The sequence below is a fragment of the Anomaloglossus baeobatrachus genome, chromosome 5 (genome assembly GCF_048569485.1).
Source record: "Anomaloglossus baeobatrachus isolate aAnoBae1 chromosome 5, aAnoBae1.hap1, whole genome shotgun sequence".
NCBI classification, from domain to species: domain Eukaryota; kingdom Metazoa; phylum Chordata; class Amphibia; order Anura; family Aromobatidae; genus Anomaloglossus; species Anomaloglossus baeobatrachus.
This window is the reverse complement of record NC_134357.1, coordinates 351,240,975-351,264,896: the sequence shown is the minus strand read 5'-3', so window position 1 is coordinate 351,264,896 and position 23,922 is coordinate 351,240,975. Positions and strand designations below refer to the sequence as shown.

The following is a 23,922-nucleotide window of genomic DNA, read 5'->3' as shown; positions in this document are numbered from 1 at the left end:
CACCCCTTGAGGCGCCTCATGCACTTCCTAGGGAAGATGGTGGCAGCAATGGAGGCAGTTCCATTTGCGCAGTTTCATCTGCGTCCACTTCAATGGGACATTCTCCGCAAATAGGACAGGAGGTCGACGTCACTCGACAAGAACGTCTCCCTTTCTCGAGCGGCCAAAGCCTCTCTTCAGTGGTGGCTTCTCCCCACTTCTCTGTCGAAAGGAAAATCCTTTCTGCCCCCATCCTGGGCTGTGGTCACGACAGACGCGAGTCTGTCAGGGTGGGGAGCGGTTTTTCTCCACCACAGGGCTCAGGGAACCTGGACTCCGACAGAGTCCTCCCTTCAGATCAATGTTCTGGAGATAAGGGCAGTGTATCTAGCCCTAAAGGCGTTCCAGCCGTGGCTGGGAGGCAGGCAGATCCGAATTCAGTCGGACAACGCCACGGCGGTGGCGTACATCAACCACCAGGGCGGCACACGCAGTCGCCAAGCCTTCCAAGAAGTGCGGCGGATTCTGCTGTGGGTGGAAGCCACAGCCTCCACCATCTCCGCAGTTCACATACCGGGCGTAGAAAACTGGGAAGCAGACTTTCTCAGTCGCCAGGGCATGGACGCAGGGGAATTGTCTCTTCACCCGGACGTGTTTCAGGAGATCTGTTGCCGCTGGGGAACACCGGACGTCGACCTAATGGCGTCTCGGCACAACAACAAAGTCCCGGCATTCATGGCACGGTCTCAAGATCACAGAGCTCTGGCGGCAGACGCGTTAGTTCAGGATTGGTCGCAGTTTCGACTGCCTTATGTATTTCCTCCTCTGGCACTGCTGCCCAGAGTGTTACGCAAGATCAGGTCCGACTGCTGCCGCGCCATCCTCATCGCCCCAGACTGGCCGAGGAGGTCGTGGTACCCGGATCTGTGGCATCTCACGGTGGGGCAACCGTGGGCACTACCAGACCGACCAGACTTGCTGTCTCAAGGGCCATTTTTCCATCTGAATTCTGCGGCCCTCAACCTGACTGTGTGGCCATTGAGTCCTGGATCCTAGCGTCTTCAGGGTTATCTCAAGAGGTCATTGCCACTATGAGACAGGCCAGGAAACCAACGTCCGCCAGGATCTACCACAGGACGTGGAGGATCTTCCTATCCTGGTGCTCTGATCAGGGTTTTTCTCCCTGGCCGTTTGCCTTGCCCACTTTTCTGTCTTTCCTTCAATCCGGGATATACAAGGGTTTGTCTCTCGGCTCTCTCAAGGGACAAGTATCGGCGCTTTCCGTGTTTTTTCAAAAGCGTCTAGCCAGGCTTCCGCAGGTACGCACGTTCCTGCAGGGAGTTTGCCACATAGTCCCACCTTACAAGCGTCCGCTAGAACCCTGGGATCTTAACAGGGTGCTAACGGCTCTTCAGAAACCACCTTTCGAGCCGATGAGGGATGTCTCTCTCACGCCTTTCGCAGAAGGTGGTATTCCTGGTGGCAGTCACATCACTTCGGAGAGTGTCTGAGCTAGCAGCGCTGTCATGCAAAGCCCCCTTCCTGGTGTTTCACCAGGATAAGGTGGTTCTGCGTCCGGTCCCGGAATTTCTTCCTAAGGTGGTATCCCCCTTTCATCTCAATCAGGATATCTCCTTACCTTCTTTTTGTCCTAATCCAGTTCACCAATGTGAAAAGGATTTGCACTTGTTAGATCTCGTGAGAGCACTCAGGCTCTACGTTTCTCGCACGGCGCCCCTGCGCCGTTCTGATGCGCTCTTTGTCCTTGTCGCTGGCCAGCGTAAAGGGTCACAGGCTTCTAAGTCAACCTTGGCTCGGTGGATCAAGGAAACGATTCTTGAAGCCTACCGTTCTTCTGGGCATCCAATTCCGTTAGGGCTGAAAGCCCATTCTACCAGAGCCGTAGGTGCGTCCTGGGCATTGCGGCACCAGGCTACGGCTCAGCAGGTGTGTCAGGCGGCTACCTGGTCTAGTCTGCACACTTTCACGAAACACTATCAGGTGCATACCTATGCTTCGGCAGATGCCAGTCTAGGTAGGCGAGTCCTTCAGGCGGCGGTTGCCCACCTGTAAGAGGGGGCCGTTGTCGGCTCTTTTTATAGGGGTATTCTTTTACCCACCCAGGGACTGCTTTTGGACGTCCCAATTGTCTGGGTCTCCCAATGGAGCGACAAAGAAGAAGGGAATTTTGTTTACTTACCGTAAATTCCTTTTCTTCTAGCTCCAATTGGGAGACCCAGCACCCGCCCCTGTTCCCTTCGGGCTGTTGTTCTTTGTGTACACATGTTGTTCATGTCGAGTTGTTATTTGGTTCATGGTTTCAGTTCTCCGAATATCCTTCGGATTGAGTTTTACCTTAGACCAATTTATAAGTTTCCTCCTTCCTGCTTTGGCACCAAAACTGATGAGCCCGTGATGCACGGGAGGGTGTATAGGCAGAGGGGAGGGGTTACACTTTTTAAAGTGTAATGCTTTGTGTGGCCTCCGGAGGCAGAAGCTATACACCCAATTGTCTGGGTCTCCCAATTGGAGCTAGAAGAAAAGGAATTTACGGTAAGTAAACAAAATTCCCTTCTTTTCTGTTTATTCCCACCCATGGACTGCTTTGAGACGTCCCATTGTCTGGGTCTCCCATAGGAACGATAAAGAAAAAGAGAATTTTGTTTACTTACCGTAAATTCTTTTTCTTATAGTTCCGTATTGGGAGACCCAGCTCCCTCCCTGTTGCCTGTTGGCAATTTCTTGTTCCGCGTGTTATCACCGGCTGTTGTCGTGGACAGAGTCTCCGGTTGTTCCGGTTCTTGCTCTGTTTTACTTGTGGATGGCTATTCTCCTTCAGCTTTTGCACTAAACTGGCTAGATCTGGTTCTCCAGGGGGTGTATAAGCTCAGAGGGAGGAGCTACACTTTTAAGTGTAGTACTTTTAGCTTCTGCCTCCGGAGGACACACAAACACCCATTGTCTGGGTCTCCCAATACGGAACTATAAGAAAAAGAATTTACGGTAAGTAAACAAAATTCTCTTTTTATGCAGTTGTGGCCGCATGCATTGGAGGATTATGTACTTATGCTGGCCAGTGTCAAGTTGTACGTTTTGCGCTCCTGTCCCACAGATGAAGACAACAGTGGCAATCTTGGCCTCCCCAGTGATGTATGTGTGTGCATGCGCCCTCTGCCTCCCCAGTGATGTCTGTGTGCCCCCAGCAGACTACATACGTGAAAGTGACAGTCTACTGACTAGGGAACACTTTCCTAATGGGAAAACTGGAATAAGTCACAAGGAAGAAGGTAACAGCAAAAAATGTGATTCTGTAAGGGTAATCCTGCAAACTAAACTGTAACACAGACCAGCCAGAAGGACACATAAGTGGGCAATGCATATTGTGCAGATGCTTTCTCCCACCGGAGAGACATATATCTATGTTAGGGTGTGTGTGTGTGTGTGTGTGTGTGTGTGTGATCAATCTGGCATCTAATCAATATTGTACATAAGTATTGTTAAAAGCTAGGGGCCATTTTCAGTTTTCAAGCTTGCTTTGCTCCCATACCTCCTGACCTTTTGATTGCTGAGGGGCACAGTAATTACTAAGTGACCGTTTGTGCCAGCAGCGTTGGCTGAACTGTGCCTTTCGTTGCTGCTATACAAGGCAACCGAAGCTGGCCAGAATTAGGAGCCAACAACGTACTCTGGCGATCTTGGCCAGCCTCCGAGCAGTACTTGCAAACTCACTAAGAAAGGGCTTGTAAGAAATGCTCTTCGGCCACCACTGTTGGCCTGCCATTGCGGCACCTTTCTTTGTTAACAAGCTGTAACCATTTAAATAAAACCTATTTGAGGAGAACCGGGTCAGATTGCAAATGGCAAAGTTGCTAATTTTTACAAGTAGTCCACTGGTTTTCTAAACTTAGAAGGTGGAAATACCCTTTTCTTTGTCGCTCCATTGGGAGACCCAGACAATTGGGGTGTATAGCTACTGCCTCCGGAGGCCACACAAAGTATTACACTCAAAAGTGTAAGGCCCCTCCCCTTCTGGCTATACACCCCCAGTGGGATCACTGGCTCACCAGTTTTGTGCTTTGTGCGAAGGAGGTCAGACATCCACGCATAGCTCCACTGTTTAGTCAGCAGCAGCTGCTGACTATGTCGGATGGAAGAAAAGAGGGCCCATACTAGGGCCCCCAGCATGCTCCCTTCTCACCCCACTTTTGTCGGAGGTGTTTGTTAAGGTTGAGGTACCCATTGCGGGTACGGAGGCTGGAGCCCACATGCTGCTTTCCTTCCCCATCCCCTTTCGGCTCTGGGTGAAGTGGGATCAGATCGGTCTCCAGGCACTGAGGCCGTGCTCCATCCACAGCTCCTGGGAATCTGCTGGACATGGAGCGGAGTATCCTCAGGGACATGGCCCTGCTACGTTGAGGTACTCTGTGTCCCTGTGGGGACCGCGCACGGACACACGGCAGCATTGCTGGGTGTGTTAGTGCGCCAGGGACGGCGGCGCTGCCCGCACTAGTGCCATCGCACACTACAGCTTGCTGGGTGTGTTAGTGTCTTAGGGGACTACCGCGCTAACCGCCGTTGCCATTTTTATTTCGGGCGCGGCTGGGACTTGTGGTGCGCCGGGGACTTCCGCGCCGACCAAGGCTTATATGCCGGCCGCGCTTATCACTGAGTCCCCGGCTTGCGCGGCCTAGTCTCACTTCGTTTCCGCCCACAGACCTGCCAGTCAGGGTAGGGGCGTGACGCTGCACAGCACGGCAGCGCTGAGAGCTGGAGTATGCTTTGCATACTCCACCCCTCTCACTGTGTGCACTGTGAAACCGGCAGCGCTGAGAGCTGGAGTATGCTTTGCATACTCCACCCCTCTCACTGTGTACACTGTGAAGCCGGATTCCCGCACTTTCTCAGGCACGCCCACGGCTTCCTCCTCTACACAGGACGCCGGCAGCCATTCTTGTCAGTGTTTTCTGTAGCGACAGAAGAGACAAGTTTAGGAATCCCTGGCAGAGATTCGGATAGTCACACAACCGCTGTGACCAGGCGTTAAGCAGCACCTGTGGGGCTGACTCCACTAGTGCCGAAGTGCACATATACATATATGCTTATTCACTATGCATTGCACTGTTTAGCTGCATTTTTGTATATACCCTCCTTGATTGTGCGGAGGACATAACAGCATATTGTCTGTGTAAAACAGAGGTGCAGAAGCACATGTTTTCTATGCAGCCGGTACAGCATCTACGGCTATATGGCCGGCAGTGTACATAGACCCCCATTGTATACTACGGAGTCTCTGCTAATCGTCCAGGACATGGGGACGGAGCCTGCAGTATTTACTGACAGATTTTCTGAGACTATGGCTATGATACTAGAAGCCTTGCAGTCCAGACAAGTCTCTCAAATCCATGGCCACTGTTCATTCATTATCCATGGTCCCCCTCAGTGGGAACAACTTGAGCTCCGAGGGTGTCATGTGCTTCCCAGAGTGACGGCTCTGACACGGACGACAGTCCCAGACAGCCTGAGAGGCTCACTATGAGCGGCCCTCGACTTCATCACACTAGTCAGGGTCCCAGCAAGCGGACTCTCTGTGTGATGTGGCGGAGGTAGCTGCTCAAGATCTAATCCTGAGACCGCTCTCAATCTGGATACACCTGATGGTGACGCCATAGTCAATAATCTCATAGCGTCCATCAATAGAATGTTAGTTATTTCTCCCCCAGCTCCTCCAGTGGAAGAGTCAGCTTCATAGCAGGAGAAATTCCATTCACGTATCCCAACCGTAAATTAAATACTTTCCTTGACCACCCTGACTTTACACAGGCAGTCCAGGAACACCACGCTTATCCAGTTAAGCGCTTCTCCAAACGGCTGAGGATACACGTTATCCCTACCCCCTGACGTGGGCAATGGCTGGACCCAGTGTCCCAAGGGGCATCCTCCAATCTCCAGCTTGCAGCTAGATCCATAGTTGCAGTGGAAGATGGGGCTGCACTTAAAGATGCCACTGACAGACAGAGGGATCTCTGGTCGAAATCCATCTATGAGGCTATCGGCGCGCTGTTAGCTCCAGCATTCGCAGCCGTAGAGGCACTCCAAGCTACTTCAGCTTGTCTTACACAGATGGACACGGTCACACGTACATCTGTTCCGCAAGTGTCATCCTTAAGCTCAAATGTCTGCATTTGCGTCTTATGCGATTAATGCTGTCCTAGACTCTACGACCCGTACGGCAGTGGCGTCCGCTAACTCCGTGGTTTTACGCAGGGCCTGGGTGTTAACTGAATGGAAGGCAGATTCTGCTTCCAAAAAAGGGCTTAACCAGTTTGCCTTGTTCTGCTGACCGACTGTTTAGTATGCGTGAGATGTAATCATTAAACAGTTCAAGAGTAAGGATTCTTCCTTACCTCAGCCCAGACAAAACAAACCCCAACATACCAAGGGACAGTCGGGGTTTTCGGTCTTTTCAAGGCTCGGGCAGGTCCCATTTCTCCTCGTCCAAAGAGGACTCAAAAGGATCAGAGGAGCTCAGTTTCTTGGCGGGCTCAGTCACGCCCAAAAAAGACAGCCTGAAAACCCGCTTCCAAGAGGCTTCCTCATGACTTGCGGCCTCCTCTCTCCGCATCCTCGGTCGGTAGCAGGCTCTCCCGCCTTGGCGATATTTAGCTGTCACAGGTCAAAGACCGTTGGGTGAGAGACATTCTGTCTCACGGGTACAGGATAGAGTTTAGTTCTCGTCCTCCAACTCAATTCTTCAGAACTTCTCCACCTCCCGACCGAGCCGATGCTCTTCTGCAGGCGGTGGGCACTCTAAAGGCACAACGAGTGGTGACCCCCGTTCCTCTTCAGGAACAAGGTCACGGTTTTTACTCCGAATTATTTGCGGTGCCAAGAAAGGACGAGTATTTCCGTCCCGTTCTGGATCTAACACTGCTCAACCAGCTCGTGAACACCAGGCGGTTCCGGATGTAATCCCCCCGCTCCGTCATCGCCTCAATGTTTCAAGGAAATTTCCTAACATCGATAGACGTCAAGGATGCTTATCCTCACGTGCCGATTGATCCAGAGCTCCAGCGTTTCTACGCTTTGTTATAAGACGCGAACACCTTCAGTTCGTAACTCTGCCTTCCGGCTGGCGATAGCCCCACGGGTCTTCGCTAAGGTCATGGCAGCAGTAGTACCAGTCCTGCAATCTCAAGGTCACTCTGTGATCCCGTATTTGGGAGATCTACTTGTCAAGGCACCCTCTTAAGGAACATGCCAACACAGCCGAACGTTGCGCTGGAGACTCTCCAGAGTTTCGGGTAGATCATCAACTTTTCAAAGTCAGATCCGACCCCGGGCCAATCACTAACATATCTAGGCATGGAGTTTCATACTCTCTCAGCGATAGTGAAGCTTCCGCTAGACAAACAGCGTTCACTACAGACAAGGCTGCAATCTCTACCTTAGGATCAGTCGCACACATTGAGACGCCTCATGCACTTCTCACGTAAGATGGTAGCAATGGCGGCAGTCCCTTTCGCGCAGTTTCATCTGCGTCCACTACAATGGGACATTCTCCGCCAATGAGACGGGAGGTCGACGCCCATCGACAGAGACGTCTCCCTTTCTCAGGCGGCCAAAGAATCTCTACGGTGGTGGCTTCTTCCCACCTCATGGTCAGAAAAAAGGTCCTTCCTACCCCCATCCTGGGCGGTAGTTACGACAGGCACGAGTCTATCAGAGTGGGGAGCAGTTTTTCTCTACCACAGGGCTCAAGGTACGTGGATTCAGCAAGAGTCCACCCTTCAGATCAATGTTCTGGAAATCAGAGCAGTGTATCTTGTCCTACAAGCCTTCCAGCAGTGGCTGAAAAGCAAGCACATCCGAATTCAGTCGGATATCTCCACAGCGGTGGCATACATCAACCACCACGGAAGAACACGCAGCCGGCAAGCCTTCCAGGAAGCCGGCGGATTCTGACGTGGGTGGAAGACACGGCATCCACCATATCCGCAGTTCACATCCCAGGCGTGGTAAACTAGGAAGCAGACTTCCTCAGTCGCCAGGGTATGGACGCAGGGGAATGGTTTTCTTCACCCGGACGGGTTTCAGGAGATCTGTCGCCGCTGCGGGATGCCGGACGTCGACATAATGGCGTCACGGCACAACAACATTGTCCCGGCTTCATAGCACAGTCTCACGATCATCGAGCTCTGGCGGCGGACGCCTCAGTTCAACATTGGTCGCAGTCCCGGCTACCTTATGTGTCCCACCTCTGGCATTGTTGCCCAGAGTGCTGCGCAAGATCAAGTCCGACTGTCGCCGCGCCATCCTCGTCGCTCCAGATTGGCCGAGGAGGTCGGGGTTCCCGGATCTGGGGTACCTCACGGTAGGCCAACCGTGGGCACTACCAGACCGACCAGACTTGTTGTTTCAAGGGCCCTTTTTTCCATCTGAACTCTGCGGCCCTGAACATGACGGTGTAGCCATTGAGTCCTGGATCCTAGCGTTTTCAGGATTATCTCAGGAGTGGTTGTCACCATGACGCAGGCCAAGAAGCCAATGTCCGCCAAGATCTACCACAGATCGTGGAAGATATTCTTATCTTGGTGCTCGGCTCAAGGAGTTTCTCCCTGGCCATTTGCATCGCCTATTTTTCCTTCCTTCCTACAATCTTGGTTGGAAAATGGTTGGTCGCTCAGCTCCCTTAAAGGACAAGTCTCAGCGCTATCTGTATTTTTTCAGAAACGCCTAGCCGACTTCCGCAGGTACGCACGTTCCTGCAGGGAGTTTGTCTTCTCATCACTCCGTACAAGCGGCCGTTAGAGCTCTGGAGTCTGAACAAGGTTCTAATGACTCTCTTGAAGCCGCCTTTCGAGCCTTTGAAAGTTGTTTCCCTTTTCCGTCTTTCACAGAAAGTGGCCTTTCTAGTAGCGGTCACGTCTCTTCAGAGAGTGTCCGAGCTAGCAGCGCTGTCATGCAAATCTCCATTCCTGGTCTTCACCAGGACAAGGGGGTTCGGCGTCCGATTCCGGACTTTCTCCCTAAGGTGGTATCCCACTTTCATCTCAATCAAGATATCACCTTACCTTCTTTGTGTCCTCATCCAGTCCATCAATTTGAAAAGGATTTGCATCTGTTGGATCTGGTGAGAGCACTCAGGATCTACATTCCCGCACGGCGCTCCTGTGCCGCCCGGATGCACTCTTTGTCCTTGTCGCTGGTCAGCGTAAAGGGTCGCAAGCTTCCAAATCCACCCTGACTCGGTGGATCAAGGAACCAAGTCTTGAAACCTACCGTTCTGCTAGGCTCCCGGTTCCCTCAGGGCTGAATGCCCATTCTACCAGAGCCGTGGGTGCGTCCTGGGCATTACGGCACCAGGCTACGGCTCAGCAGGTGTGCCAGGCACCTACCTGGTCGAGTCTGCACACTTTTACCAAGCATTATCAGGTGCATACCTACGCTTCGGCAGACGCCAGCCTAGGTAGACAAGTCCGTCAGGCGGCGGTTGCCCACCTGTACGAAAGGGCTGTTTGACGGCCCTACCACGAGGTATTCTTTTACCCACCCAGGGACTGCTTTTGGACGTCCCAATTGTCTGGGTCTCCCAATGGAGCGACAAAGAAGAAGGGAATTTTGTTTACTTACCGTAAATTCCTTTTCTTCTAGCTCCAATTGGGAGACCCAGCACCCGCCCTGTTTTCTTATGTTTTTTTTCGGTACACATGTTGTTCATGTGAATGGTTGCAGTTCTCCGATGTTTCTTCGGATTGAATTGGTCTTTAAACCAGTTATTGGCTTTCCTCCTTCTTGCTTTTGCACTAAACTGGTGAGCCAGTGATCCCACTGGGGGTGTATAGCCAGAAGGGGAGGGGCCTTACACTTTTGAGTGTAATACTTTGTGTGGCCTCCGGAGGCAGTAGCTATACACCCCAATTGTCTGGGTCTCCCAATTGGAGCTAGAAGAAAAGGAATTTACGGTAAGTAAACAAAATTCCCTTCTTCTTTGTCGCTCCATTGGGAGACCCAGACAATTGGGGTGTATAGCTTCTGCCTCCGGAGGCCACACAAAGTATTACACTTTAAAAAGTGTAACCCCTCCCCTCTGCCTATACACCCTCCCGTGCATCACGGGCTCCTCAGTATTATGCTTTGTGTGGAAGGAGGCACACATCCACTCATGCTCCCATTTTAGTCTGCAGCAGCTGCTGATTTTATCGGTTGGCATGCTCCCTTCTCACCCCACTAAGTCGGCGGTGTTGTTAAGGTTGAGGTACCCATTGCGGGTACAGAGGCTGGACCCACATGCCGTTTTCCTTCACCATCCCTTAGAGGCTCTGGGAGAAGTGGGATCCTAACCGGTCATCCATTCACTGGGACCGGGTTCCCTCCGCAGCCCCTGTGGGAATCTGCCGGACAGGAGACTTTGTATCATCAGGGACAGGGCCCTGCATCTAAAGGTACTCTGTGTCCCCATGGGGACGGTGCATGGAGCGCTTGTTTCACAGACGCTGCAGCTGCTGCTGGTTTTGTGACGACCGGGACTTCCGCGCCGACCGCGCCTGTTTGTCGGCCGCGGTATTAAATTTAGTCCCCGGCTTCATGCGGCCTAGTACCATAACTCCCGCCCCCGGGCCTGCCAGTCAGGGGTAAGGGCGGGACGGTCGACCTGACGTCGGCAGTGAGGGCTGGAGCATACTTTAGGTTTCCTCCCCCCCCCCCCCCACTGATCACTGTGGGGCACCAGATTCCCGCACTTTACTAGTCGCCGCCCACGGCTCCCTCCTCCCCTGAGAGCTCCGGCAGCCATTTTTACAGACACATTCTGCCGGTGGAGGATTTCAGGAACGAGCTCTGCAGCTCTGGGAGACCCAAGGCAGGGAATCTGGTGGACACACCGCTTTGGGCGGTCGGTAAGCCACACCGGTCACCCGGTGCTGGTCCCCCTAGGGTGCCGAAGTATGTATGTATGTATGTATGTATGTATGTATGTATGTATGTATGTATGTATGTATGTATGTATGTGTGTATATATATATATATATATATATATATATATATATATATATAATATGTATATGTATATGTGTATGTATATATATATGTATATGTGTATATATATATGTATATATGTATATGTGTATATATATATATATATGTATATGTGTGTGTGTGTGTATATATAATGTATATATAATATATAAAAATATATATTTTCTCTGTTCGGCCGAGTTGTTTTGCTTTTGGCTATATACCCTCAGTGATCACTCTCCTAGGAGACAACAGCATGTCGTCCACAAGGAGCAAGGGCGCTAAGGCAAAGGGTTATTTTGCAACCTGTACCTCTTGTGCGGCTATGTTACCTGCAGGTTCCACCTACCCTCACTGTGAGCAATGCTCGGCCCCTGTTGCACTTGCTCACCCGGAGCCTCGGGCACTAGTGGGACCCTCGGCTCAGGCAGACCCGCCTGCTTCCCCTGTCCAGGTGGCAGGGACAGAGTTTGCAGTTTTTGCTGAGAAACTCTGAGTCGCTTTCACAATCCATGGCTCAGTCTATGGACAAATGGTCTGCCAAGCTACTAGAAGCCTTGCAGTCCAGATCGGTCCTTACACAGGCCCCGGGCACTGTTGGATCATCGCCTCCAGGCCCCTCTCGGTCTGCGCCGCAGCGTGCTCCCGGGGTGGCCCCTAGGTCTCACGCGGAGGACTCCGGCACGGACCACAGTCCCAGACCGGCTAAGCGGGCTCGCTGGGAATCTTCCCCGACTTCCTCACGCTGCTCGGGGTCTCAGCTTGAGGACTCTCTGGAGGATGAGGCGGACGTCGCAGCTCAGGGCTCTGACCCTGACGTTGCTCTCAATCTTGATACACCTGAAGGGGACGCCATAGTAAATGACCTTATAGCGTCCATCAACCAGGTGCTAGATCTTTCTCCCCCTCATCCCGGGCGTAGAAAACTGGGAAGCAGACTTTCTCAGTCGTCAGGGCATGGATGCGGGGGAATGGTCTCTTCACCCAGACGTGTTTCGAGAGATCTGTCGCCGCTGGGGAACGCCGGACGTCGATCTCATGGCGTCACGGCACAACAACAAAGTCCCGGCATTCATGGCACGGTCTCAAGATCACAGAGCTCTGGCGGCGGACGCATTAGTTCAGGATTGGTCGCAGTTTCGACTGCCTTATGTATTTCCTCCTCTGGCGATGCTGCCCAGAGTGCTGCGCAAGATCAGGTCCGACTGTCGTCGCGCCATTCTCGTCGCTCCAGATTGGCCGAGGCGGTCGTGGTACCCGCATCTGTGGCATCTCACGGTGGGTCAACCGTGGGCGCTCCCAGACCGCCCAGACTTGCTGTCACAAGGGCCGTTTTTCCATCTGAATTCTGTGGCCCTCAACCTGACTGTGTGGCCATTGAGTCCTGGCTCCTAGCGTCCTCAGGGTTATCTCAAGATGTCCATTGCCACCATGAGACAGGCCAGGAAACCAACGTCCGCCAAGATCTATCACAGGTCTTTGAGGATCTTCTTATCCTGGTGCTCTGATAATGGTTTTGATCCCTGGCCTTTTGCCTTACCCACTTTTCTTTCATTCCTTCAATCCGGAATGGACAAGGGTTTGTCTCTCGGCTCTCTCAAGGGACCAGTATCTGCGCTATCCGTATTTTTTCAAAAGCGTCTAGCCAGGCTTCCGCAGGTCCGCACGTTCCTGCAGGGAGTTTGCCACATAGTCCCACCTTACAAGCGTCCGTTGGAACCCTGGGACCTTAACAGGGTGCTAACGGATCTTCAGAAACCACCTTTCGAGCCGCTGCGGGATGTCTCTTTATCACGTCTTTCGCAGAAGGTGGCATTTCTAGTGGCAGTTACATCGCTCCGTAGAGTGTCGGAGCTGGCAGCGCTGTCATGCAAAGCCCCCTTCCTGGTTTTTCACCAGGATAAGGTGGTTCTGCGTCCTGTTCCGGAATTTCTCCCTAAGGTGGTATCTCCTTTTCATCTCAATTAGGATATCTCCTTACCTTCATTTTGCCCTAATCCAGTTCACCAATGTGAAAAGGATTTGCACTCATTAGATCTGGTGAGAGCACTCCGGTTCTACGTGTCTCGCACGGCGCCCTTGCGCCGTTCTGATGCGCTCTTTGTCCTTGTCGCTGGCCAGCGTAAGGATTCGCAGGCTTCCAAGTCAACCTTGGCTCGGTGGATCAAGGAACCGATTCTTGAAGCCTACCATTCTTCTGGGCTTCCGCTTCCTTTGGGGCTGAAAGCCCATTCTACCAGAGCCGTGGGTGCGTCCTGGGCATTGCGGCACCGGGCTACGGCTCAGCAGGTGTGTCAGGCAGCTACGTGGTCTAGTCTGCACACTTTCATGAAACACTATCAGGTGCATACCTATGCTTCGGCAGACGCCAGTCTAGGTAGGCGAGTCCTTCAGGCGGCGGTTGCCCACCTGTAAGAGGGTGCCGTTTCGGCTCTTTTTATTGAGGTATTCTTTTACCCACCCAGGGACTGCTTTTGGACGTCCCAATTGTCTGGGTCTCCCAATGGAGCGACAAAGAAGAAGGGAATTTTGTTTACTTACCGTAAATTCCTTTTCTTCTAGCTCCTATTGGGAGACCCAGCACCCGCCCCTGTTCCCTTCGGGCTGTTTGTTCTTTTGTGTACACATGTTGTTCATGTTGAATCGTTTCTTTTGGTTCATGGTTTTCAGTTCTCCGAACATCCTTCGGATTGAATTTACCTTAGACCAATTTATAAGTTTCCTCCTTCCTGCTTTTGCACCAAAACTGAGGAGCCCGTGATGCACGGGAGGGTGTATAGGCAGAGGGGAGGGGTTACACTTTTTAAAGTGTAATACTTTGTGTGGCCTCCGGAGGCAGAAGCTATACACCCCAATTGTCTGGGTCTCCCAATAGGAGCTAGAAGAAAAGGAATTTACGGTAAGTAAACAAAATTCCCTTCTTTATTTTTAGGGCCAGTGCACTATCCTCTCTGGGTGCTATATGGATACTTGCCAGTCAACACTAGTGATTTTTCGGGTATCTACCACCTTGTGCAGATAAACCAAGAGGGAGAAGGGGAAAATAATTTTAAGCGTAGCTGCCAATAGAAAAACTATGGTTTGTGGAAATATAGATAAATTTCATTTACATTTTGTGCTCCAGAAGACACAGCTTCTTAATGAAGGAAACTGGCAACTTACAGCAGTTTTATTGTAAATCTCAATTGCCCAGAAGTGTCTTATTGCAGGTAGAAAATATATAAAAAGATGGAAGAAAGCATAAAATGTGTTTTTCTTCGGCGCTCCATTGGGAGACCCAGACGATTGGGTGTATAGTACTGCCTCCGGAGGCCACACAAAGCATTACACTAAAAAGTGTAAGGCCCCTCCCCTTCTGGCTATACACCCCCAGTGGGATCACTGGCTCACCAGTTTTCTGCTTTGTGCGAAGGAGGTCAGACATCCACGCATAGCTCCACTGTTTAGTCAGCAGCAGCTGCTGACTATGTCGGATGGAAGAAAAGAGGGCCCATACTAGGGCCCCCAGCATGCTCCCTTCTCACCCCACTTTATGTCGGCGGTGTTTGTTAAGGTTGAGGTACCCACTGTGGGTACGGAGGCTGGAGCCCACATGCTGTTTTCCTTCCCCATCCCCCTGAGGGGCTCTGAGGAAGTGGGATCTTACCGGCCCCCAAGCCCTGAGGCCGGGCTCCATCCACAGACCCATGGAACCTGCTGGATACGGAGCTGGGTACCGTTCAGGGACAAGGCCCTGCGACATTCAGGTACTCTGTGTCCCAAACAGGCCGCGCACATTCCAGACTTGCTGGGTGTGCTAGTGCGCCGGGGACAGTAGCGCTGCGCGCTGGGGTTACAGTCACTACAGTTTTTCTGAGTGACTTTATGTGTTGGGGACTGCCGCGCCGACCGCCCCTGGAGCGGCGGTGCGGCTGCGACTTGTAGTGCGCCGGGGACTTAGCGCCGACCGTGCTTTTACGACGGCGTCGCTTATAAATTTAGTCCCCGGCTTCTGCGGCCTAGCTCCGCTTCGTTCCCGCCCCCACCCTGTCAATCAGGGCAAGGGAGAGACGCTGTACGATTACTCAGCGCCGAGGGCTGGAGTCTTATTTACATGCTCCAGCCCTCTCACTGAGCACAGGGGGACGCTGGTTTCCCGCTCTTTGTCTGCACACGCCCAGGGCCCGCCCCTCTCCATAGGACGCCGGCAGCCATTCCTACATGCAGTCTGGCTGGAGAACGGACACAGGCTCTGGGAGACCCAGACAAGGGATTTCTGGCGACCACACACCCGCGTTAAGCGGGCGGTAAGCAGCACTTTTAGTGCTGGCCCCACTAGTGCCACAGTGTTATATTGGTGTACCCTTTTTTCTCTATACCATATATATATATATATGTATATATATATTGCACTGTAAGGTCGCTTCTTGGCTGTATACCCTATCTTGCTCTGAGGAGACGACAACATGTCATCCGCAAAACGCAAGGGTGCCAAGACACAGGCTGTAAGCGCTGCTTGTGCCGCTTGTGGGGCTGATCTACCGGCAGGTTACAATGACCCCCATTGTGTGCAATGTTCGGTCCCTGTGCCACTTCGTCAGCCGGAGTCTATGGTGGTAGTGGCCCAGGCAGAGTCGCCGGTGAACCCTGTCCCGGTGACGGGGACAGAGTTTGCAGTTTTTGCTGACAAGATGTCTGTCACTATGACAAAGATACTAGAGACCTTGCAGGCCAGGCCAGTTACTCAGACCATGGACACTGCTGCGGCAACGTTCCCCGGTCCCCCTCAGTTGGAGTTAATCCGTGCTTCAAGGGGGTCCCAGGCATCTCAGCCTGACGGCTCTGATTCAGATGACAGTCCCAGGCAGCCTAAGCGTGCTCGCTGGGAGAGACCCCCCCACGTCATCACGCGGATCAGGGTCTCAGCGAGAAGAGTCTCTACATGATGAGACAGAGGAGGGGGATCAGGAGTCTAATCCTGAAACCGCTCTCAATCTGGATACTCCTGATGGTGACGCCATGGTAAATGACCTTATTGCGGCCATCAATAGTCTATTGGAAATTTCTCCCCCTGCCCCTTCTGCAGAGGAGGCAGCTGCACAGCAGGAGAAGTTCCATTTCAGGTATCCCAAGCGTAAACTGAGTACTTTTCTGGACCACGCTGACTTCAGAGAATCAGTCCAGAAACACCATGCTTACCCAGACAAGCGTTTCTCCAAACGTCTTAAGGATACACGTTATCCCTTTCCCCCTGACGTGGTCAAACGCTGGACCCAGTGTCCAAAGGTGGACCCCCCAATCTCCAGGCTTGCGGCTAGATCCATAGTTGCAGTGGAGGATGGGGCTTCACTTAAAGATGCCAATGACAGACAGATGGACCTTTGGTTAAAGTCTGTCTATGAAGCTATCGGCGCGTCGTTTGCTCCAGCATTCGCGGCCGTGTGGGCACTCCAAGCCATTTCAGCTGGTCTGGCACAGGTGGAATCTATCATACGTCCAGCAGTGCCGCGAGTAGCGTCCCTAACCTCGCAAATGTCTGCGTTTGCGACTTACGCTATCAACGCTGTCCTGGACTCTACAAGCCGTACCTCAATGGCGTCCGCCAACTCTGTGGTTTTGCGCAGAGCCTTGTGGTTAAAGGAATGGAAAGCGGATTCTGCTTCCAAAAAATGTTTAACCAGCTTGCCACTATCTGTAGATAGACTGTTTGGTGAACAATTGGCTGAAATCATTAAGCAATCCAAGGGTAAAGACTCCTCCTTACCCCAGCCCAGATCAAGCAAACCTCAACAGAGGAAGTGGCAGTCGAGGTTTCGGTCCTTTCGAGGCTCCGGCAAGACCCAATTCTCCTCGTCCAAAGGGACTCAGAAGGAGCAAAGGAGCTCAGATTCCTGGCGGGCTCACTCACGCCCCAAGAAAGCATCCGGAGGAACCGCTTCCAAGGCGGCTGCCTCATGACTTTCGGCCTCATCCCTCCGCATCCTCGGTCGGTGGCAGGCTCTCCCGCTTTTGCGACATTTGGCTGCCACAGGTCAAAGACCGGTGGGTAACAGACATTTTGTCTCACGGGTACAGGATAGAGTTCAGTTCTCGTCCTCCGCCTCGGTTCTTCAGAACCTCCCCACATCCCGACCGAGCAGATGCCCTTCTGCAGGCGGTGTGCTCACTAAAAGCAGAAGGAGTGGTGATCCCTGTCCCTCAGCAGGAACAAGGGCAAGGTTTTTACTCCAATCTCTTTGTGGTTCCAAAAAAGGACGGCTCGTTTCGTCCTGTTCTGGACCTAAAGCTGCTCAACAAGCATGTGAACGCCAGGCGGTTCCGGATGGAATCTCTCCGCTCCGTCATTGCCTCAATGTCTCAAGGAGATTTCCTTGCATCAATAGACATCAAAGATGCTTATCTCCACGTGCCGATTGCTACAGAGCACCAACGTTTTCTACGTTTCGTGATAGGAGACGACCATCTCCAGTTCGTAGCTCTGCCATTTGGTCTGGCGACAGCCCCACGGGTTTTCACCAAGGTCATGGCGGCAGTGGTAGCAGTCTTGCATTCTCAGGGACATTCCGTGATCCCTTATTTAGACGATCTACTTGTAAAAGCACCATCTCAAGAGGCATGCCAACACAGCCTGAATGTTGCGCTGGAGACTCTCCAGACTTTCGGGTGGATCATCAACTTTTCAAAGTCAAACCTGGCACCGACTCGATCACTAACGTATCTTGGCATGGAGTTTCATACTCTCTCAGCGATAGTGAAGCTTCCGCTGAACAAGCAGCGGTCACTACAGACAGGGGTGCAGTCTCTCCTTCAGGGTCAGTCGCACCCCTTAAGGCGCCTCATGCACTTCCTAGGGAAGATGGTGGCAGCAATGGAGGCAGTCCCGTTTGCGCAGTTTCATCTGCGCCCACTTCAATGGGACATTCTCCGCCAATGGGACGGGAAGACAACTTCCCTAGACAGGAAAGTCTCCCTTTCTCAGACGGCCAAGGACTCGCTGCAATGGTGGCTTCTTCCCACCTCATTATCACAAGGAAGATCATTCCTGCCCCCATCCTGGGCAGTGGTCACGACAGACGCGAGTCTGTCAGGGTGGGGAGCAGTTTTTCTCCACCACAGGGCTCAAGGGACGTGGACTCAGCAGGAGTCCACCCTTCAGATCAATGTTCTGGAAATCAGGGCAGTGTATCTTGCCCTATTAGCCTTCCAGCAGTGGCTGGAAGGAAAGCAGATCCGAATTCAGTCGGACAACTCCACAGCGGTGGCGTACATCAACCACCAAGGAGGGATACGCAGTCGGCAAGCCTTCCAGGAAGTCAGGCGGATTCTGATGTGGGTGGAGGAAAGAGCATCCACCATATCAGCAGTTCACATCCCGGGCGTAGAAAACTGGGAAGCAGACTTCCTCAGTCGCCAGGGCATGGACGCAGGGGAATGGTCCCTTCACCCGGACGTGTTTCAGGAAATCTGCCGCCGCTGGGGGGTGCCGGACGTCGACCTAATGGTGTCTCGGCACAACACCAAGGTCCCGACCTTCATAGCGCGGTCTCGCGATCAAAGAGCTCTGGCGGCAGACGCCTTAGTGCAAGATTGGTCGCAGTTCCGGCTCCCTTATGTGTTTCCACCTCTGGCACTCTTGCCCAGAGGGTTACGCAAGATCAGATCCGATTGCGGCCGCGTCATACTCGTCGCCCCAGACTGGCCGAGGAGGTCGTGGTACCCGGATCTGTGGCATCTCACGGTCGGCCAACCGTGGGCACTACCAGACCGTCCAGACTTACTGTCCCAAGGGCCGTTTTTCCATCGGAATTCTGCGGCCCTGAACCTGACTGTGTGGCCATTGAGTCCTGGATCCTAGCGTCTTCAGGATTACCCCAAGGGGTCGTGGCCACCATGAGACAGGCTAGGAAGTCCACTTCTGCTAAGATCTACCACAGAACGTGGAAGATTTTCTTATCCTGGTGCTCTGCACAAGGAGTATCCCCCTGGCCATTCGCGTTACCTGTCGTTCTTTCCTTCCTGCAATCTGGGTTGGAAACTGGCTTGTCGCTCGGCTCCCTTAAAGGGCAAGTCTCGGCACTATCCGTGTTTTTTCAGAAGCGTCTAGCACGACTTTCTCAGGTGCGCACGTTCCTGCAGGGGGTTTGTCATATCGTACCTCCGTACAGGCGGCCGTTAGATCCGTGGGATCTAAACAAGGTCCTTGTTGCTCTCCAGAAGCCGCCCTTCGAGCCTCTGAGGGATGTGTCACTTTCTCGACTCTCACAGAAAGTGGCCTTTCTGGTAGCGGTCACGTCTCTTCGGAGAGTGTCTGAGCTAGCAGCGCTGTCATCCAAAGCTCCTTTCCTGGTGTTCCACCAGGACAAGGTAGTGCTGCGCCCCATTCAGGAGTTTCTCCCTAAGGTGGTATCCTCTTTTCATCTCAATCAGGATATCTCCTTGCCTTCCTTTTATCCGCATGCAGTTCATCGGTATGAAAAGGATTTACATTTGTTGGATCTGGTGAGAGCACTCAGAATCTACATTTCCCGCACGGCGCCCCTGCGCCGCTCGGATACACTCTTTGTCCTTGTCGCTGGTAAGCGCAAAGGGTCGCAGGCTTCCAAAGCCACCCTGGCTCGATGGATCAAAGAACCAATTCTTGAAGCCTACCGTTCTGCTGGGCTTCCGGTTCCATCAGGGCTGAAGGCCCATTCTACCAGAGCCGTGGGTGCGTCCTGGGCATTACGACACCAGGCTACGGCTCAACAGGTGTGCCAGGCAGCTACCTGGTCGAGTCTGCACACTTTCACCAAACATTATCAGGTGCATACCTATGCTTCGGCGGACGCCAGCCTAGGTAGAAGAGTCCTGCAGGCGGCAGTTGCCTCCCCGTAGGGGAGGGCTGTCTTTGCAGCTCTAACATCAGGTATTTCTTTACCCACCCAGGGACAGCTTTTTGACGTCCCAATCGTCTGGGTCTCCCAATGGAGCGCCGAAGAAGAAGGGAATTTTGTTACTTACCGTAAATTCCTTTTCTTCTAGCTCCTATTGGGAGACCCAGCACCCGCCCTGTTGTCCTTCGGGATTTTTGGTTGTTTTTCGGGTACACATGTTGTTCATGTTGAATGGTTTTCAGTTCTCCGATGTTACTTCGGAGTGAATTTGTTTAAACCAGTTATTGGCTTTCCTCCTTCTTGCTTTTGCACTAAAACTGGTGAGCCAGTGATCCCACTGGGGGTGTATAGCCAGAAGGGGAGGGGCCTTACACTTTTTAGTGTAATGCTGTGTGTGGCCTCCGGAGGCAGTACTATACACCCAATCGTCTGGGTCTCCCAATAGGAGCTAGAAGAAAAGGAATTTACGGTAAGTAACAAAATTCCCTTCTTTTTTGTTTTACATAGGTCATTGAAGTGGTTATCCGGTCCGAGGAGGGGTTGTCACGAGATATGGTGAAGCACCTTAACAGCATTGAAGAACAGATCTTGGAGGAGAGAGCGTGGACAAGCAGCTCTGTTCTGTGGGAGCTACTTGGGGCATCGGAGACTGTGCCGACCTGTGAGGAGGCATGTATTGTTTATAAATTGCATGTTTAATGCAGTATTCGTGCACACAGCGCAAAGATGGTCATTATAAAGCTGAACCTGTTACAGATATGTTGGTTGCGTTTCTGATACATTTCGTCTCACTTTCAGGTGATAATGCCAAGCAACTTTGAAACTGGCAATGAAGCAGGCTTAGGACATCTCCCAATGATGCCCGCTTCACCAATCATTCATCCTCGTCTGAAAGAAGTGCGCACTGATCTTGGAGGCTCTTGCAGAAGAGGTATAGTTACTCTTTACTCATCTGCTTCTAAATGTAAGCATGTATAAGGAAGGATAGTGGCATCTATGGGCTGTGACAGTGGAAAAGATTAAAGTTAATGGGTCAGAAAGTATATCTTAACACTTCAATTCAGGTTTTTTTTTTCCCGCTAAAAACTAGACACGTGTGAACAATCTTTGTGCTTTTGTCGGTTGTGTAAACCTTTTTAGTTTCAAGTATTTTAATAGATCTTTTATGTAGACAAATTTGGGTTGACCCAGGCTCTTAAGCGAGTCTTCTCATTTCCTTTAGTAAAAATGCAGTCTGCTGCTTGCCCATAAAGGTCTGCGTATGTGTGTTGCTCCTGATTCACACTTTAACAGGTTAAGCTGCTGGACAAAACTGTGCGCTTCCTGATAGGGCCGGCTCCAGGTTTTCGAGGGCCTGTGCAGGCTGCGCTGCATGATGGACATAACTTTAACAGACTTAGCCGTGCACACTGACACTGCTGTATATATATATTTCTCTATCGTTTCATTGGGGGACACAGGACCATGGGTTATGCTGCTGTCACTAGGAGGCTGACACTAAGTAAACAGAAAAAGTTAGCTCCTCCCCAGCAGTATAACCCCTGAGCCGGAGGCGGGCTCAACCAGTTTTTTGCTTAGTGTCGTAGGAGGCTGATGTGGGCCGACTGGGCCCCCTTCAGCCACTTGATTTTTTGCGTATTTTTTCATTTTTTCTCGGCGACGCTCGTCGCTCTCATCTGTGGTACTTCTCTGTTTCTGCAGGTATCGTACTTCTCTTCCTCAGCTCTCGCAGCCCGGTGGGTACCACTCCCTAGGGTCGCAGAGGTTTGAGTCTTCGGGCCCTCGCCCCCGTCCATTCCCGCGGTACCAATCCCTGGTGTGTTCGTGTGGGGCAGAGTCTTCCTGGGCACCCCCTATCCGCTCTGCAGTATCACCCCAAAGGGCGCAAGGGGCTTGGCAAATAGGGACTGGACCACAGCGCGTCTCGATCTAGGATGGGGCCCGCAGCGCTGCTACATTTAGGGGCTTCCCCCCCCACCAGCGTCCACCTCCCTGCCTTCTTCAGCCGGCTTCCTGGTGCCCGCAGCCATCCCTTCTGCGAGCGGAGCACACAGGAGCATGTGCAGAGTCCCAGCCTGCACTCCGGAGCGCGCCGCGGATCAGATAGGACACCTACCTTCTCCCCTCGGGCGGCTGCAGAAATTTAGGCCCCGGTCTGGGCCTAGTCGCCGGCCACCCCCGCTACGTCCGCGGAGCTCCCTGCAGACGCCTAGGTCGGGCGATTCGATTCGCGACTGCGACGCCGCCTTGCGATCGGGGCGCCGGCGCTGCCTCTGCCCGCGCGGCAGCATCAAAATTTAGCCCCCGGCTTCAGCCTGGTCCTCGGCGTCCCAGGCTGCGGCGCCGCTGCCTTGCGGCCGGGTCCGCCGGCGCCGCCTTGCGGCCGGGTCCGCCGGCGCTGCTTTTGCCCGCGCGGCACTGTAAGAATTTAGGCCCCGGCTTCGGCCTGGCCCTCGGCGTCCCAGGCTACGACGACGCCGCCTTGTGGCCGGGTTCGCTGCCTCTGCCGCGGCAGCGTCAAAAATTTAGCCCCCGGCTTCGGCCTGGTCCTCGGCGTCCCAGGCCCGCCTCCTGCGCAGCGCTATTGGCCGCCGGCCTCTCCTTCTCCGCCCTCCGCTCTGCCCCAGGCATCATCAGGGGGGTGGGGGATATTTTTTCCCGCTCACTCAGTGTTCATTTTATTTAAAAAAAAAAAAAAAAAGATTATGGCAGACTCCCGGTCTGCGGATTGCTGAGGCTGCAGCAACTTTTTTCGGGGAAATACAGTACACACTCTTATTGTAGTGTATATTTTTTATATTGGGTCAATTTTTTTTTTTATTAAACATACATTGACTCCTACATTGCTTATGCGGGCACTTGTTTTCTATCACGTTTTTTAGTACATAGCGTTTCCAGCTCGACTTTTTAGTGATTTTGGGCCGGTAAGCCCAAGACTCGGTCCCCTCTTTTGTGAGTTATTTTCAAGGAGATGTCAGATTGCTTTTGACCCTGCCGGCTGGTAACGCCCTGTCTCAGGCCATAACTCCCCTCGCTACGTCCCTCGGGTTCGTGCGCATGCGCCGCGTCTCTGGCCGATGCTCGGTCATACCATCCATAGGACTGGCGCAATCCCCTCGGGGAGGTGAGTCCCGTACCAGGGACCTTTTCTCCTATGCTGGAAGCGGACCCGCCAGGTCTCGTCCTTGTGGCTCCCCAGTTTCCACTTACCCCCCAGGTCCAGACTGTCCTTCCGCCGGCAGTCTTCCGACCTCTCGGGTGATGGCCCAGGCTTCCACCTCTGCTGGATTCCGAGCAGGACCTAGAGGTCTTGGCGCATGAGGAATAGCCTGCTACAAATGGTGAGTCAAGCCGTAAGGCTACGGACAGCCCTCTTCTCTCCGTGCACGCAGGTCTCCCTTAAGACATTTGAAGCAGACCGTTATGTGCTCAGAGGACATCCAGAGCTCGCCGAGTTACCGCGGGCTCACAGACAACTACCAGACACGGAGTTGACCAGCAGTAAGTCTTGTCATTGTCTTTTTTCTCTTCTCCAAGGCGATTTCGGAGAGAAGGGGCATACTAAACTGGAGTCGCTGATGATCACAGACAGCAACCAGACATGGCGTTTACCAGCGGTAAGTCGTGTTATTGTCATTTTCATCCCCCCAAAGGGCTCTGGAGAGAGGGGGCATGCCTCTTTGCAGGGAACAAGGTGGGGGCCACTGCGGTTTTTTCAGTGGACATCCAGTTCGCACCGTGACTGCGTGATCATGGATAATCCCCGGACGTGATTTTTCCCAGTGGTAAGTCCGTTTATTTGTCTTGCCTTTTCTCGAAGGGGGCTCCGAAAGGAAGCGGCACGCTACCCTTTATGCGACCCGCCTGGGTTCGTCCGGGCTTCTCGTCACTATCGTGCCGCTCCGCAGGGACTTCGCGGTCACCATATACAGCGGTCCACGTCCCACCTATGCCGACCCAGGGCTGGGTATCTTCTTGAGTGAGTACCCTCTTTTCACAAACCTGATGTCTGCCCGCTACTCGGCCTGAACCTCTAGCATCAGTGTGACCACCATCGAGACCTCTGACTCGGGATCAG

General features: G+C 52.8%; 1 protein-coding gene across 1 annotated transcript in view; it reads left to right on the top strand.

Annotated features, from left to right (window-relative positions):
• Nucleotides 1–23,633, top strand: part of RBL1 (RB transcriptional corepressor like 1) — a 129,286-nt gene extending 105,653 nt beyond the window's left edge. Inside the window, 4 exon segments of the mRNA XM_075351752.1 lie at nucleotides 20,352–20,513; nucleotides 20,643–20,775; nucleotides 23,382–23,461; nucleotides 23,628–23,633. Of these exon segments, the coding sequence (XP_075207867.1) occupies nucleotides 20,352–20,513; nucleotides 20,643–20,775; nucleotides 23,382–23,461; nucleotides 23,628–23,633 (381 nt within the window).
• The last annotated feature ends 289 nt before the right edge of the window (nucleotides 23,634–23,922 follow it).